The sequence below is a fragment of the Ostrea edulis genome, chromosome 7 (assembly GCF_947568905.1).
Source record: "Ostrea edulis chromosome 7, xbOstEdul1.1, whole genome shotgun sequence".
Classification (NCBI taxonomy): domain Eukaryota; kingdom Metazoa; phylum Mollusca; class Bivalvia; order Ostreida; family Ostreidae; genus Ostrea; species Ostrea edulis.
In genome coordinates, this window is record NC_079170.1 from 79,974,988 (window position 1) to 79,993,765 (window position 18,778).

Sequence of the window (18,778 nt, forward strand, 5' to 3'; positions counted from 1 at the left end):
TAGCCTACATATATTTTCTGTCATGACAAATTTCACTTTCAATATAATTTGATAAATAGGCTCCATAGAACTACTGTACAGAATGGCTCCTTCACAGGTAAGTTCTTCGTCGTGGTTGCTAAGTGAATCATTGCGCGGCTGAGTTGACTTGTATTTTTCAGAATTTATGTACCTTTTTATAAACGAAGGCTAGCACGTACCTTTGTCATTTGCATTGAATTAACTTTTTCTACCACAGGCTAATTTTAGCCTGTGGGTAAAATATCCACAGGCTAAAATGAAAACCTACAAGCTAAAATAAAAATAATGAAGCAGTGCTCTTTTTTTACATTTTTTAAAAAAAAATAATTATTTTCCCCATCATTACTGAGCCTATAGTGGGTCAACAGGCATCGTTTGGACAAGACACTAAGTTACATAAGTCATATGGTGCAATGTTTAGGTCTCTTGACCATCGCACCTCTAATCCACAACCTGTTTACCGCAGGTCTAGATCCAAAGTCTTCCAATTTCATGCCACATCAAGGGCGTCACTAGTGATTTTTCAAAGCGAATCCCGGGCTCATGGTTTATAAGCAGCACGATCACGAGTCCCGTGAACTTTTCTGATAATCGTCTACGGGGTGAGCAGTGCACTCGTGTAATCACTACAACCCTACCTCAATATGAGAATAAATTAATGTAGATCAGCTGTAGATAGGACATACGGATAAAATTGACTACCGAAAGACTTGGTAAAACATATACTCCGATTTCTTTGTAGATAAATGAATAACAAAAACCTCATACTTGGAATTCAATTTAATCACCCCTATAAGTGAACAGGAATCGTGGCACATGTCTATATTTTTCATCATAATGCGATGTCCGACCTCTAAAGCATTTGTTTGACTCCGAGTTTCTTAAAAAATCATAACAGAAATATCTGGATGGAAACGGTTGTTGAAATCGGTCGTTCATGTAAGCGTTTGTATGATTCTGAGTGCAAGTTAAAGAAGAGCGAATAGCGCATCACTGTATAAAACGGATACGATACGATCATGGTTTGTAAATCACCACTCGCTAAGATTTTCGAGTGCCCACTCTTTTTACTCGCTATTTTTCAAATGTACTCGCTTTGGGTTAGATTGCGCTTTCCGATAATCCGCTTCGCGTTTTTTGTCAATATACATGTAAATGTATAATTGATACAAAACACATACATAATGATTATGTTTATAATGGGGACAATGTGCCTCCAGTCAAAATAGGTACATACCCTGAACTTAGATAAACAACCATAGTATAATGCCAATGTGAAACGAAGAATGACCTCTTGATAACCCCAGTTCATTTGCACCGATAAAATAATTACATTCAAAAACCAAGGCTGTGTTGTTTTTGTCCCCCGATCATCCCCGAAGCTTCTAGGTGCCCAGAAGAGTATTCTAAAATAATAGATATTAAAAAGAAATATAAAGGTCACGTCCCTACATAAAAATCTCAAAAGTACATTCCTATTTAAGGTGGATTAAATGTGTTAATTTCTCGGTGTTTAAGAAGAAAAATCACAGGAGGAAAGAGCACCGTGGGTCAGTTCTTACTGTCAGTCTTTGAAAGTGAAACTGAAATGCATACCTTATTTCTGATTTTATCCACGTTTGTCTGGGTGGTGAAATGTACTCACCTCTCGTACACCATAGAGGAATATGCAGCCTTGTCTAGCGCGCTCCTCGATAATTATTCCAGTAAAATCCGCCCGATCTGGGAACAGGGACAGAGTTTAAACATGGAAGTCAGTTTGTGGATATCCGCCATTAATGACGTAAGCGATGTGGACCAAAAGATGATCACCACCGGGTACCTGTATGTTAAATGGAAGGACGAGATGATAACGTGGGACTCAACGACAACAGGGATCTACTGGATGCAGTTTAACCAAGTAATCTCTCTCTCTCTCTCTCTCTCTCTCTCTCTCTCTCTCTCTTTCTCTCTCAATTTAGAAACAAAGGCTTTATATTTAGAGGCTTTGTTATTTCTTATTAGAAGACAACCCGGAAATTTAGATAATACACTGTTTCAAAAATCTATTGACTTTCTGCTAAATTCTCTTCTAGAATAAATCCACGGTCTTTGGGATTGCAACTTTACAGAGGTTTTGTATGCGCTCTACGATTTATACCATAATGCTTATCGTTTTGGTCATTTACACGTCTGCACTCCTTCTTAAATCTTGGCTTTATATTCCTCTATTTACATAATATAATATATGTTGATGGCGCTACCATTAGGAGAGTGATGCTAAATACATACACTCTCCAACGTTTCTGTCAAACTCCGTTTATCTGATATAATCTACTATTTTTGATCTTATTTGTCAACAATTCAGTTTCAAGAACTGAAACACCGAGAAAGCATTGCAATGTAATGAAGCTCTATACAACAGTCTGTGATGGAAATGGAGTCAAACCTTGATATTTTCATTTATTCCTAACTGAAGCAGTGTTTGATAAAGTTTTCGGGACGAATACTGTGCAATCCTTATTTTACACGAGTACTTTAAAACATGGCGAAATGACTCGTATATGTAAAATCGCGTGGACATAAATTCGCGTATAGTCTGTTAATTAAGAGTTCGAAAGTTCATATATAGCTTTGCAACAGAAAACTAGAAGCGAATAATTTTATTTCGCAAGTGATGCTTCTCGCAAAATTACCCGATAATAAATTTTTCGCTTATATTTAGGAATCTACAGTATTGTAATGCACACATGCACACAGCTTCTCGACAGAATTGTCCTTATTTTGAATTTACAATCAGTGTAGCTATTCTTTAGATGTTCGATTGTACATAAACTAGATTTTCAGAGATTTTGTTCACATAATCCTCTAGGCCTAATTGGGTTAAAATGATTAGGCCATCAGTTTTAAATACAACGTAAATAGTTTGTAAATTTCAAGTTAATAATTTGTAATCGTACTAGTAACTACAAATAGCTAATTTAGAAAATGATTTATTATGAATTGAAAATGATTAGCTTAAGCTAAAAATAGTTATTTTTGTCTGCTCATTTTTTTCTGTAATGGGAAAGAAGAAAATGTAATCGACCAGACGGAGATTTAGACATGGGGCCCCTTGAAGTTAATTCTGATATCTGCTAGGTGCTCTACCATTGAACTTTGTGTATGTGTATGTTGTCAGGTAGATAAATGGATTCATTCTTAATTATTTTCTGGACTCGAAGATAGCATAATCTCTGGCCCCTATACAGGCATTTATATGCATCAAGTCCAGAGATATATCCCAATAAATAAACTAAAAAGTTGAACGATGTTTCAGTGCAGTGAAGTTTGCACAAACCATGGCTCCTGTGTCACAAGATCTCTTTCTATGCCTGTATCTGTCTGTCCGTCCGTCCGTCCGTCCACCCATCCATCCATCCATCCACCCACCCACACACCCCACCCCATCCCATCCCATCATCCCATCTATCTATCTATCTATCTATCTATCTATCTGTCTGTCTGTCTGTCTGTCTGTCTATCTGTCTGTCTGTCTGTCTGTCTGTCTGTCTGTCTGTCTATCTATCAATCAATCAATCAATCAATCAATCTATCTGTCTGTCTGTCTGTCTGTCTGTCTATCTATCTATCTATCTATCTATCTATCTATCTATCTATCTATCTATCTATCTATCTATCTGTCTGTCTGTCTGTCTGTCTGTCTGTCTGTCTGTCTATCTGTCTGTCTGTCTGTCTGTCTGTCTGTCTGTCTATCTATCAGTCTGTCTGTCTGTCTGTCTGTCTGTCTGTCTATCTATCTATCTATCTGTCTGTCTGTCTGTCTGTGTTCTTTTGGTAACCAGAAGACTGTGGTTTTCTAAATGGTACGTCAAACATACACTCAACTATCATTAATCAAGGTCATCTAAACCATGGTTTATAAGTCCAGTAGGGGCAACTCATTAACAATATGCGGGAAAAAATTCTTCAAAAAGTGTCATGCCAAACAATCATCTTAATTATTTAAAATACAATCACACTGTCAATTAATGGGTGATTTGAAATGATTTTTAAACAACATGTAGGCTATTGCTTAGTGTAGTTTTAGACCCTCGGTGTTTGTATAGCGGCATATTTAAAACTCTAATTTCATCAGGAACTATTTACGTTTGTCTAATGTGCTTGTGATGACCATTAGGCCTATAAATTGTATTTGCAAATCATTAAATTGTGACTACGGATTAATTAATTACTAATTTAAAATGTTTTCATATCAATGAGTTTAAATGACAATATAATCAGGAATTTAATATTTTATGATCATAAAATCAAATATACGACATTGATCATCTGTCCTTACTAATATACATGTATGCAGTATTATACAGCTCCTGTTGAAGTACCCATGCTTTCCTAGTTGCACTAACTAAAACAGCATAGCTAAAACTGTCATCATCACAACGGGTCGTAAACAGGAAGAAGGTCAAGATTTTTCTTGTGTACCCATATGCATGTGTATCAATATTCACGTGTATCCTTATACATCTTAAATATGAATATTTACACGTATATGGACCGCTCTCTGACAACACCAGGCTTCATGACATCTCTATTAGGACATATTAATCGTGAAAGAAGTTGGCGTGATATTTTTCAGACTCATGATATAAAGCATCTGTAGGACCCTGGTAGTTAATAAAACAATGAAACATTTGAATTATTTGGTGGTCATTTTTCATGCCTGATTTTAATTTTAAATCTTAAAAGCACTACACATAAAAAACAATGAGTTGTCACGATTTAGGTCTTGACAAACAAGTCTTTTGACCACGATTTGTCCTGCCTCGTCATAGTCACCGAAGATCTTCACAAAGTGCCCAAAGTCACTCGTTGATAGTACGTCACATTTCATAACTAATTTTGACTAATTTTTTTTCTCACATATGTTAACATTAGAGCTCGTGTTGCAAACGGTCGTTTATTCAACCATTACGATTTCGAGGGTTTTCAAACACACGGTATCACCAATTTATCACAATCTATGGTCTTCCCAATGATCTTTGTTTCTGTCACTATAGTTCAATTCATATATGTTATTGCTATCATATTCCTAGAAATAATTAAACCGAATCTTCACTTTGTGATACGAATGACGGTTCTGCACTGTGCGTGAGGGATGACGTCACAATAGTCGGTTTATCAATCATCGGTCCGAAAACCCATACCGGCGTGCAAAAATGCATCTCAATACGGAAATCACGAATTCGCTCGTAATGTTTACTTGCTTCTTACCATCACATAACACAAAATGTGGAACATTTCTGAAATGTGTGTATGGAATCAAAATTATGGCCGCAACCAATTTATGAGGGCCAGAAACAAAGCCAATATTATTGGTATTTAGCGTTTTGGTTAAAGCGTTAAATCACCGGGAACCGAAAATAAGCGACATCGGGCACTTGCTGAAGGAACAGTCACTAACCGTGTTAAACGCCTTACAAAGTCAGGTTTGACGGAACGATGGGATCAAAGATCCCTTAACCTCTAACTCACTACGACCGATTAAACTGAAAGAATGAATTCCATTTATTTCCCTGTCGAAATAATCAGGAAACTGATTTTCCTCCAACACTAATTTATATACTAAATCATGACGTCAAAGGTTAATATATTTTTTCCAACTTCCGGAAAAGTGATTGAAAACATGCTTTTTAAGGCACTTTTACTTCAAGAAACTTGGGTATCATATGTGGACCAAAACTATTATGCATTTTACAACTACGATGTATAAAGTCAAACTAGAATTTGATCGTGGGCCACACATAGTGCTCTTCCTTTCTGAAACCAAAACTTTGTACATTGAAGTGATCTATTTTAGTTTGATTTAAGAAAATGACGGACACCCATAAGTCCGTAGCAATGTTCTTAGAGACGTCAGAGTAGAAGATAACGACTAGTGGCCGAGCATATTTTGATAAAGTGGAAAATTAAGAACATGGCAAACACGGAACTCTGGAAGGAGTCCTGAAATTTACAATTCATGCCCCCCCCCCCCCCCCCTTGCCCCAAAGATGAAAGTTGAAGATAGCGAACAGTGATCAATCTCATAACTTCTAAAACCAATGGAAAATAAAGAGTTGGGCAAGCATGGACCCCCTGGATATACCAGAGGTGGGATCACGTGCCTAGGAGGAGTAATCACCCTCTGTCGATCGGTCACACTGTCCGTGGGCCCTATACCTTGATCAGATAAATGGAGTTATCCCTAGCCAGAATAAGTATGCGAGGGATGGCCTAACAACACGGAACTTTTGAAATATGCTGGAACGACCGATTGTATTTGACGTTTATACATCACGGTCACGTGATAATAACCAATTGTAGGGCAACGCTGACATCAATACATATGGTGTTTTGCTAACAGACGGTCTGTAAAGAGATATGCGCAGTCCCACGATGACGATCCAAGTCATTATTGGTGCTTAGTACCTGGGTGTAAATTAAATGGATGGGAAAAGGCGCATTTAGACGCGTATCATTGGATGCAAGGCGTGAAGTTTTACCGATATCCTCAAGATATTCCCTAGATTCCCCGAATCGCCTAATTTAATCAATTGTATTTTCCTATAATATGGTTGTAGTGATTCCTTTCTTTCAAAGATAGCATTTAAATGCAGGAAATTGATAGCAATTGAAATATCCCATGTTTGTTTACTTAGTTGTTATTGTAATCCGGAAGTGGCATGCCCTACAATTACGTTCAACGCACGATAAAAGTCGGAGTGCATCCGTATCTCGAAAGTCCCGTATTGGTACGAAACACGACAGACAGCATTCAACCTTACGGCAATTTGTATTTGTAAATTAGACATAAAATTACGACTAGGAATTTTTGAATCTATTTAATGACACATTTATATGAACATTCGTGTTATTTACAATGGTTTGTAGGTATCCGTCAAAATTAAGGCCACACTATACTGCTTTGTGAGCATGTACTTTTAATGCTCACACCTCAAGCAAATAAGAGGTGTATGGGGAAACTAATCTATCGTTAGCGTAAAGCCCAATCGTTCTCAGTGTCGATCATTTACGACTGAAAAGACTTAAACATTTAGGAGACAGAGACCACTGACCATGAATGACCGTTGTACAGTGTGATTTGAAATGTCTACTATTCGCTTGGTATATTTAGACCTCAAACCTTTTAATTCGACGCACTCATAAACGTTAAGTAAGAATTATTTTCTGATAATCGTATTTTTTCTGTTGTAGAAAGACCTCTGGATGCCAGATTTGGTTCTAAAGAATGGATTCACGGCTTTTAAGCCGCTAGGTGGGGATTTTTACTTTGTTTTTGTTGACTTTGATGGAACTGTTAGTTGGTATCCGTACGCGGTGTTTGAATCAAAGTGCGATATAGATGTTACCTATTATCCGTTTGATAGACAGACATGTAATATAGTGTTCAAGACATGGAGTTATAGTCGATCGGAAATCAACCTGACGGTGTCTGAAGAAATGGTTGGGTTTTATGAATTTGTTCCGAATAGCGTATGGGAAGTGACGTCAACAGATGCAACGTATGACATGTCATACTCGGAAGCAGATATTACATTCATTATTAATCTTCGTCGAAAACCTTTCTATTACATCATAAACTTATTCCTTCCAATAACCTTTCTTGGTATTCTCAGCCCCGTGGTCTTTATTATTCCCGCAGACGCTGGAGAAAAAATGGGCTATGCCGTGACCATATTTCTGACATTTGTTGTATTTCTTACGATCGTTAATGGACAACTTCCGGTCAACTCTGAAAGTGTATCCAATATGAGTATTTACCTGATCATAAAACTACTCTTCGGTGCTCTTATCATTTTCATCACCTCATTGCAACTTCGACTACATCACAGAAAGTCGGATCGAGAAATAGGCAAGGTATTCCGTTGTATGGTGAGGATAGAGCGTCGACTGCGATGTCTGAATAAAAATTCGATAGACATCGCAGGGACAGAAAGCAAGGACACCGAGATCAAAGAAATTGGACCCAGCATAGAGTGGATCGATGTGTCGTCTGCCATAGACTTTTATTCTTTTTGGGTTTTGCTCCTCGCAGATATAGTAATATCTGCCGTCTTATTTACATATTCCGCCATGCATTAAAACCCGAGGTGGTGTATCCTTACTGCTTCATAGCTGAGAGATCCCACGGGTCTAGATATACTGACATTACACCTATGCACGTTTAAACGTACTTTGGAAGAAAAGGTTTCCAACATTTGATTTAGGAATCTTAATTCGCTTAAGAGTCTTTGTACACCATATAGTCCTTTACGTTCCAGTGTTCGGAAATGCTTCCCTATATACTATTTATCATTTGTATATGTTATATGAAAATGCGGATGTATATTTAATTGCTGTGGTGAAATTTAGAAATTTATACATAGCTCTTATCCTTAGACAAATTTGACTCCAGTTTTTGGCTCTCTGTTTATCCCTAAAATAGCTCTTACAAGTTTATTGTTATTTTGGATTTCAAAACTTTCCGTAGAACATCACTGAAGAGACATTGTTTGTCGAAATGCGCATCTGGTGTATCAAAATACCGTACAAGTTTTACATGTTAAATAATGAATCTTTTTGTGCCTATCAGTTGACGAATATAGCAAATGATGCAATGGGAAAACTTAAACAAGTGTATTGTATCAGTCCAACCTTTATCAACCGAAAAAATTGATTTTCTAAAAATCACATATGTTCAACATATACAATGTGCGTAATTTTTATCATTTGCATTTCATTAAATGTTATATTTAGTAAAACTCGGATAAAGTGAATTTCTGCGGACACTCTATAAAAATTCGTTATAAGCGTAATTTGCTATACGTTTATAGCGAATTCATAATCAAAATATAACGTATTCGTTATAAAACTGATTTTTTCTACATGTATATCAGTTGTATAAAAAAGCAGCAATCGATATACTTGCATTTGTATTTTCTCTAAGAGAAATTAAGCCTATAAAAGGTGAAGATAACGAACAGTCATCAATCTCATAACTCCTATAAGCAATACAAAATAGATAGTTGGGCAAAAACGGACCCCTGGACACACCAGAGGTGTATTTTATGTATTTCGGAGAAGAAATGTTTTTTTTATACAAGAAATACACACACCGATTTATAGATGATAATTTATTTTGAGGGATTATTAAGTCGCGCAAGAACATGTCGAAAGAAAAATGTCGACAAAATTATGTGCAATACATACAAACAGTCTATCGCAGCTGTCATTTACTTGTTGTTTTACACAAATAAACGATTGTACGATTAAATTAATTCAATTCAACTTCAAATTTAGTTAACGAAAATAATAAACAATACCGACAATATATATGCTAAATGTATGTGTAAGTATTGTTTTGCATTAACAAACTCTTTTGAAGATTTAGAAACAGAAATTTCATAAAAAGCGATTGTTAGAAATCACAACGAGTTTAAAATGAAAAAAAAAAGAAGTTATAAAAGGTGATGTTTACGTTCATTGTTCATTCAAGGGGAATATAAATTTACTTCGTTATATCCGCAAATTCGCTATATCTGTGTTCGTTATAGATAAATATTTTTATTTAGAATGTATAAAGTATTTCCCGGGGAAATCTATTTCACTTCGCTATAGACGTAATTTCGCTATATCCGTGTTCGCTATATTCGAGTTTTACTGTAATGAGTCTGTGTGTACCTTTTGGTTGATGAATCTAACAAAGGAACACTACAACGGGGGAAATACATCAGTCCAATGTTTATCAACCGAAAAGATATATATTTTTAAATCATGTATATTTAACATATATGTTAGCACCGTATGGTGAAACATGATTTGGAATATGAAAAATGATATTGTGTTAGAAATGTATTATCATTCCTTGAAGTTTCATATTAAGTCCTTGAATTTTTAATATAAACGTTGCCGCAAAACTTTCTACCTCTGGTATCATTGTTAGCGTGTTGAAACAATTCGATAGATATATACGATGAATGAAGAGACATATGAAGAATTCTGTAGATTGGATGTCAAAAGGGAAAAAAGGGTACTAATTAAGGTATCCGATCCATAAAAGCATTTATTTTCACAAAAAGTCAACATCTGTAGCGCTAAATCTTTTGTGAAAACAAAATGCCTGATTATTGAGTGAGATAAAGATCACACACACACACACACACACACACACACACACACACACACACACAGAGAGAGAGAGAGAATGTAGATGATGCCACATCTATTTATAGCGAATTAGATTTTTTGTCAGTTATCTCCCCTTGTAGAAATGTAGAAAAAATTAAATATTTTCATAATTTTTATGACAACCTTTACTTTTCTTCGTATATTTTGAAAGACCATAGTAATAGGAATCTTTTCACCATGAGCTTTCTTTGGAAATTATATACTAATTGACTTTATATGTCAGAAATGTGTTTTTCTCATAGGGATTAATATTAATCTCTATAACAGATATTTCGTATGTGTCTCGTCAATTTTGAAAATTCTTTTGGTGAATCACTGTATGTTAATTATCTTTCATTTGATACCAAGTTTTATATTACGTAACAATTAATTATTGGGGGAAAATGGAAGTTTTATGGATCGGATGCTTTAAAATATATATTCGTTGGAAATGTTCATTAGATGAAAAAATTCTATATCAATTTGCTATTCTAATTTTAGAAAGACAAAGATAACGAACAGTGATCAGTCTCATAAATTCCGTTAGCAATATAAAAAAAAATGAGAGAAAGGCATACACGAACTCCTGGAAAGCCCAGAGCTGGGATGAACTGTCTGAAAGGAGTAAGCATCCCCTGTTGACCGAACATATTCGCTATTACCCCTATAGCTTGATCAGGTAAATGGATGAATCCATAACTAAAATCATGATGGAAATAACGGTCTAAAATTGGTTTGTATCACGTACGACAGCACTCAACTTAGTGGCATGTTGATTTTGCAAATTAGATTCGTAACCTGCGTTAGTTAAAAAATGATAATATGCTAAAATGGTGTTGCTTACGGAATCAAATGAGAGGGATACCGTTGATAATAAAATAGTGCTTCAACCTGTCGTTGAGCCAAATGCTGTGTAATGTGTTTCATACCAACTGTTAGGCCGTTCTTATCACACTGATTCTAACTGCGTATTACTCCATTTACCTGATCAAAATATTGGACTCATGGCGTTAGCCCAACTCTCTATTTTGTATTCCTTATAGGAGTTATGAGATTGATCATTGTTTGTTATCTTCACCTTATCATAAATGTTAAAAATTGCCGATGAAGCAGCTGAAGTTATCCCGTTTGTCGTGAAACTGAGTTGTTGGTTTGCCGTTGAAATCTATGTTCAGTAAACGTCCAATTGCTCACTGAAGCCTCATCATTAGAACTTTAACTGAATTGTAAAAGAACCTATATTTAATTCCTCATGTGGTAATCCAACTTATACTATTTAAGTTCCCCCTCAAAAGATAAAATTCTTCAAAATCACGTTTCAATATCTCATTGAATGGTACGAATGAATTTCAGTTGCTGTAGTTATAATGGATTTCAAAACTTAATTTTTTTTTTACAGAGATACATTCCAGAAATATTCTACCAAGTCCCTCTAATTACTCCCTACGAAAATAATAACTACTGTTAAAGAGGTTCGCATCTGACATTTGGAGTAATGTCAATTTTTCGGGAAGCGTATTACTAATATTTACGTTGATGGAGAATTAGGAAATTGAAAAAAAAAAGACTGGGATCACAATGCTTGCTATTGAGCTACAATGTTCTAAACATGACATTTTTGTACTTAGATTTATTCAATTGAACTTGATTGTATGTTGGTGTCAATACGATGTAAGCAACACAATCAATCATTACATAAAATAGATTCATAATCATGTCTTCTAACAATACAGATAATTTTCTTTAAGTAATTGGAATAATGACCTTTCTGCACTTCATAAAGGAAAAAAATCATGATATCAAATTTGAAAGTTTGAACAGACATATTAGGAGTAATGTCAATTTCTAAAATTTCACATAATTTTCAAGGTCTTGTCTTAAAATTAAATTGGAACTTAAAAAAGTGGGAGTTGGAGACCAACTTTTTAAATTATTGGCGAAAATACCGAATTTTCATACAAAAGTTTGAGTATATCAATTCAAACTTTTCTAAGAATCGGCGTTCTCTTTGGAAAAATATATCAACCAAATCAATGAATTACATTTGATCTAGTTCCAACTACTTGTATCATGAATTAGAAAACTGAAATACAGGTATAGGAGTATATAATAGAAGATATATGAGATGAAACAGAAACTGTAATATTACGCAGATTTAGAATTTTTGATTAATAAATCCTTCCGCCACAAAATATAGTCCCTGCAACTGGATAGGGTTCAGTAACAGATGTGTAATATGTTTGCACCTATGAAATCAATATTGAACCAGTAAATACTTAATTGTAGCATCATGCGCAGTCGTGCTCAAAAGCTCAGGAGCTACATGTAACTTCCTTAAGGAGAAAATTCTTACGTATTGCAATTTATGCAATAAGTGGTGATCAAATTCGAAATAGTTTTTGTAAATTTGAATTCACAAATCACTTTTCAAAACCCAACATGAAAGGACACAACTTTTCAACACTGTACAAAAGTCCTTACGATGTAAAAAGTAAGGGGATCCACATTGACAAAGTGTAAATAGTCTTTGGAAATACACATAAGGTCTTACAACAGTTTGCTGGAATTCCCATGGGCACATGTTGCGTTCTTTTCTTATGTGACCTGCTTTTTGCATACTTTCGAGGCAGAATTTATGTAATAGTTTCTTCATCAAAAGAAAAAAAAATCTCTTGTGGTCTTCAACTCGATACTTAAATAGAATAGGTAGAATAGGTCCTCAGTACCCCTTGCTTGTCCTAAGAGGTGACGGAATGGGGCGGTCCTTCGGATGAGACCGTAAAAACAGAGGTCCCGTGTTACAGCAGATGTGTCATTATTAAAATCCCTCCCTGCTCAAAGGACGTAAGCCGTAAGCGCCGAGTGTAGGCCTTAAAGTTTGCAGCCCTTCATCACAATTGTGACGTCTCCATATGAGTAAAAAATTCTTGAGAGGGAACATTAAAAAGTATACAATCAATCAATCGATTTGATATATCCCAATGAACTCGAAACACGGATATTTTAAGGCAGGTCATGAAAGTTTTTGCTGGGATAAAATCCGCAAAACATTGTAACGTCTTAATTGAAATAAATATATCACTAAATATATATTTTGGATTCGGATTTTATTTTTGTGCAAATTTTATTGATTAATACAGTATACTGTGCACCTACTAAAATCAAATGGAATACGACTTGTCATATTGCTGTCATGTAATCTATGTCTTACCAGTGTGAAAGTGTGATCAGGTAAACGGATTTATCTCTCAACTGATTCGATACGCAAGAGCTTGTTCTGCGTATAGTCAGTTTTTAAATCGAGGCAAGCTACTGACAAACAAGTTGATGGTACAGGGGTTTCAACTATCTCGATTGAAGTCAGCATTTCGCAAATTCTATGGTAGTTATAACGATCTAGTTCGTCAATACAACCTATCATTGGGTCAAATGCTGTCTGATGTGATTCATAATGATTGTTTGGCCGTTCTTGGTACACTGATTTTGACTACGGATAACTCCGTTTATCTGATCAGGATATAGGGCTCACGGCGGGTGTGACCGGTCGACAGGGGATGCGTACTCCTCCTAGGTCTCCCGTCTCTGGTGTGCCCAGGGGTCCATGTTTGTGTAGGTGTAGCACGCTAAAGAACCCTCACTGCTCAATGACCGTAAGCACCGAGCATAAGCCTAAATTGGAAGCCTTTCACCGGTCTTGGTGACGCCTCCCTATGAGTGAAAAAATCTCGAGCGAGACGTTAAGCAAGATACAATCAATCAATTATATTACTAGAGGCACAAATACATACACATTGCTAGCTACTGATAAGATACGAATAAAAAAAGAATGCAACAAACAAAAGCGTGCAAAATGTAGACAGAGAATAAAAAACAAATAAAAAAATTCAGAACACAAATCTCCGCAAATGAAAGTTGATCCAAACACCAATGCTAAGTTCCACTTACAAGTGCTCAACTTTGTCCCAGGAAGTGGACGTGAGATAAAACTACTGTGGAATCATCATTGTTCGTGGGGGTTGATGTTCGCGGATTTCATGGGTTACTCCTACCCACGAATTTACCTTTCCTCGAACATTTTTTAAACCAAGTGAGTTATCGCTCCTAGTGATATCGTATCGCTTACCCACGAAAGAAGTAGGTACAGTTTCTACAGTCATCTGGCCCAAAATATTGATGATTTGACTTGGAGCTCAAAGTACCATGCAGCAATGTTTCCATTTCTTTTTGGTTTTCGCTATAGAATCATATGTATCAATAAGCCTGATGTACCATTGAATGAATTGGTATTTGCAAAATAGATCATTTGAATGAAAATAGTTTGTAAACATGCATGTATTTTAAGGTAACACGTTCCATAATTCTACCATTATAGCTTATGATTTGATAGTAATCAAGGACCCCTTTCTTAAAATAAAGGAGGGATCTTAGCAAACTGGCATTGTGTAGAAAATACTCATTAACGATTAGACATAAAACAAAAATGAAATGAAATACTAAATATTTCAGTTACTTGAAATATATATACATATATATAATACCGTGATTAATTTGATTTCATGAAAGTTTGTGCTTTACAAAATTGAATCATTGTATTGAGAGAATCACACTCCATGTACTTCTTTGACTCAGATATAATGTATTTATAAGAATGATCTGATACCAAATGTGGCAGGGTGATCTTTATATCTAATTGAATTTTCTAAATATTTTTCAATACTAAGCTGTGCTATATTAATTGAATGAAATCTATTCACAACATTCTATTGGCCAGATTGTTTTTAGGAATTCACTCACTCTAGCTAAAACCAGTTTAACCACTTTTTCTTCTATAAATAAGTTTCGCGGGCTATTTTCATCAGTGCGGGGAATTTGTTTTAGAGGGAGTAGACCTATACATGTACATGTAGCTGCACGTTGTGCCATACCTTAAGGTATATATTTGAAATGTTTATTATTAACTGATTGATAATTATGTACGTTGAACTATTTTTTTTATCAGTATATTTCTCTACTATGAAATGGCCATTTTTTTTTTATATCAAGGACTATACATTTTGTTACTTTTTGAAGTAAAGTAATAAAGTCGATCATGTACATTGGAATATTTTGACTTCTTTAAAGGAAAATACGAATATGAATTTATGTAATTGTATATTTTGTTCCATGTGTAATGTGGGTGTGATTTGTTAATTTCAGATCTGCCATTGCCTTTAGTTCTTAACAAATTTAATATAACCATGCGACGTAGGTTTTAAAACAAATTTCCCGCACTGATGAACATAGCCCACGAAACTTATTTATAGAAGAAAAAGTGGTTAAACTGGTTTTAGCTAGAGTGAGTGAATTCCTACAAACAAACTGGCCAATAGAATGTTGTGAATAGATTTCATTCCATTAATATAGCACAACTTAGTATTGAAAAATATGTAAAAAATTCAATTAGATATAAAGATCACCCTGCCACACAAAAAATGTAATTCAGGCGCACATGATGAAAATTTTGCTCCCATACGGGAACGAAAACAGCGCGAACGGGAGCGATGGAAAAGAAACAACAGGTTTACAAAGAAAGGAGAAAGTGTATGGAAGGTGATGTGGCCGAATGCGCTATAAGAGTATGGCTCGCCAGTCCATTCCTTACCTGATGGAATATCACCTGAATAGAATGCAAATGATACCGATGTTGATAAAAATAAAAATGAGTATCATTCTCTCCTCGAACTAGCTTCTAAAAATTACATCCTAATTGGTCTGTTGTTTTAGGAATGGGCCGGGTAGTTGTTTTTTCAAGGTCCATGATATCAAGCTGCATGAAAAATTTTCATTCGTGCTAATCATAAGAAATAGACAAGTGGAGAGCATCATTCAAGTCCGGAGACGGAGTTGTTCGTAGAAAATATTTATTCAATGCCGACACATACATGTAGCATCGTTTTTCAATGCCGGCACATACATGTAGCATCGTTTTTCGAAGGCAGCCCGAGAAGTTGGAAGATGATTTGTGTTTAATCACGCACGCATATGTAACAAATCACATAATTCTAACTACCGTATTACTTTTGATTGTAATCATTTCCATTTCATTAACAATTATGGCATGACAAATTACTGAAAATCACAAGATGAAAGAAAACATCAAGTTCATTATGGACTTTTCTTTTAGAATGTGGTGATAATATATTCTTTTTGGTTTAAAATCGAATAGTTCATGGAAATCACGGAGGAAATATAGACTAATTGTGATTAATTCACAAGTTTAGCAATTTTTTAAGGAAAAATATTTAATTAGTTTCATGCTGCTTTAGCCTCAACTGTCAAACCCCTGGTATATCAATTTTATATTTTTCTTTCATCAAAACCTAGTTTAACGTAGGTTATAATATATCGATGTTCTGACGTTGTATTTTTAACGTCATTTTGACGTTACTACAATTGACACCAATAGCGTGCCCAACGTTATTACAATTGTTATTGAAGATAAAAAATAACAATGGTCATAAATGGCATACTCTCAAATACCAGGTTTAGGAATGTTGGTGAATTTTCTTAACAAGGCTGATTTTGGTGAAAACTGTACCTCATGCTCAATAATTTTGGCAAAATCTTCCTGCTCCTTTTAAGTATTCCTTTAGGTGTAACTTACCATCAATAACAGTGAAAAAGATGCTATTTAAATGTTTCACATATAAACACTATATATTTTCATATGAACACATTATCAGCTGTAAATAATTTTATGCTGTATTTTCCTTTGAGGAGAAACTGATTCTTTGTTTTAGTTTTAAAATGAAATAAAACGCGATTCAGAGTATTTCAAATCGTTCCGGAAGGCGATTAATCATTGGTTATTCACAGTCCCTGGATCCTCCAAAACACGAACAATTGATATAATTTAAAATACTCGTTTATCAAAGGTTGCATTTTAAATTTTCGACTTTTAGTATGCTACACAATATTTCCCCATGGATTCCGAGAACAGTTGTGTAAAAGATTAGAACCTCTGAATTGTTAATAAACTCCAATAAAGAAATGAATAGTTTCATTTGAAGTACCTTTACAAATGCACAAGAACGAAACTGAGATGATAAATGTTATTCTACCATTAAACATACATGCATTGATTATTGTTTTCTTACCTGGCAGTCTCAGGATATCGTGAACATGAAAGTGATACCAGAGACAACGTACCATTTACCATTTGATAATCATATTAAATAGTGTTTCCTTTCATGGCAGTCCCACGATTCCGCGAAAATGATTCCAGAAAATACGTTGATATATCACTTGCTCTTTTTCTATGATATCTATGTCAACTAAATATTATTTTTTATTTACTGCAAGTCTGTAATTCTCTGTATGGAGCCAACAAAAAACCGTCTACAAATATCAAACTAAATTCTTCTCTTGCATATTACATTTGAGGATTCGATACGCAAAAACTTGTCCTGCTAATGGTCAGTTTTTAAATTGAAGTTGGGTACTGACAAACAGGTTATGGTGCAGGGGTCCCAACAGTACCGTTTAAAGTCAGCATTTCGCAAATGCTATGGTCTTTCTAACGATCTAGTTTGCCATTACAATCTATCATTGTGTCAAATGCGGTGTGACGTGTTTTATGCCGGTTGTTAGGCCGTTCTTGGCACACTGATTTTCATTAACTTTCTATGTTGTATGCCTTATAGGAGTTATATAGAAAGTTAGGCAAATGTAATTGGCTGGAGTATTACACAAAGAAGTAAGAGAGAACATTAGGATATTCACCCCACGTACGTACTCAGGTGCGAACCAAAGGATTCGATGATGGCATTTGTATAAAAGGTCTGTTCAGTCATGTAAAACTCGAACAGGTGTCAAAACTTTGATTTAAGATATAATTACATTGTTTTGTCAATGATATCACGTGGACATATATTTCGGTTCACATGCAAGTAAGGAAATCAGTGTGGCTAAATATTTGGAAGAAGAGTTCCGAAAATGGTATATAACACTCCCGTCACAAGCTTATTTAGGGTGTTTTCTTAAGTCCTGAGTTGTAAAACTTCACCGAAGGTAGTATCAGTCATAATCAACCTCCGATATACTTTCTTTTGCATCTTATTTTAATACTTAGATTTTTTTTTAAATATCTATTATCTATAAGAATAAAAGCACTTCGGTGAAAAACCATTTCTATTAGAATAAAACGACTTCGGTGAAAAACCATGATATCTCGGCTTGAGCATCACTAAAGATACACTATTTGTCAAAACGCGCATCTGGTGCATCAAAATTGGTACCGTATAAGTTTTATATTACAACCCCTGGGTCGAGGCCCCTGCTGGTGGACTGTTAGTCCCCGAGGGTCTCTACAGCCCAGTAACTAAGTACTTCGTTACTAGTTTGAAAATACGGATGTATATTTAATTGCTGGGATAAAAATTAGAAATTCATTTCAAAATTAAGGATTATTTCCCTCATGCATAGCTCTATCCTTGGACGAATTTGGCTCCAGATTTTGGCACTCTAGTTTTCCTTCTATCTCTTACAAGTTTATTGTTATTTTGAATTTCCAAAATTTCGGCTTGAGCAT

General features: G+C 35.1%; 2 protein-coding genes across 2 annotated transcripts in view; both read left to right on the forward strand.

The window, feature by feature from the left end:
- The window catches only part of LOC125654447 (N-acyl-phosphatidylethanolamine-hydrolyzing phospholipase D-like), a 142,777-nt gene that overhangs the window by 32,500 nt on the left and 91,499 nt on the right, over nt 1-18,778 (forward strand). The gene's annotated exons all lie outside the window — the stretch shown is intronic.
- LOC125676656 (neuronal acetylcholine receptor subunit alpha-6-like) lies at nt 1,610-8,369 on the forward strand. Its single transcript, XM_048914486.2, has 2 exons — nt 1,610-1,921; nt 7,258-8,369. The coding sequence occupies exons 1-2, from the start codon at nt 1,610-1,612 to the stop codon at nt 8,143-8,145; spliced, it is 1,200 nt and encodes a 399-aa protein (XP_048770443.2). The 3' UTR covers nt 8,146-8,369.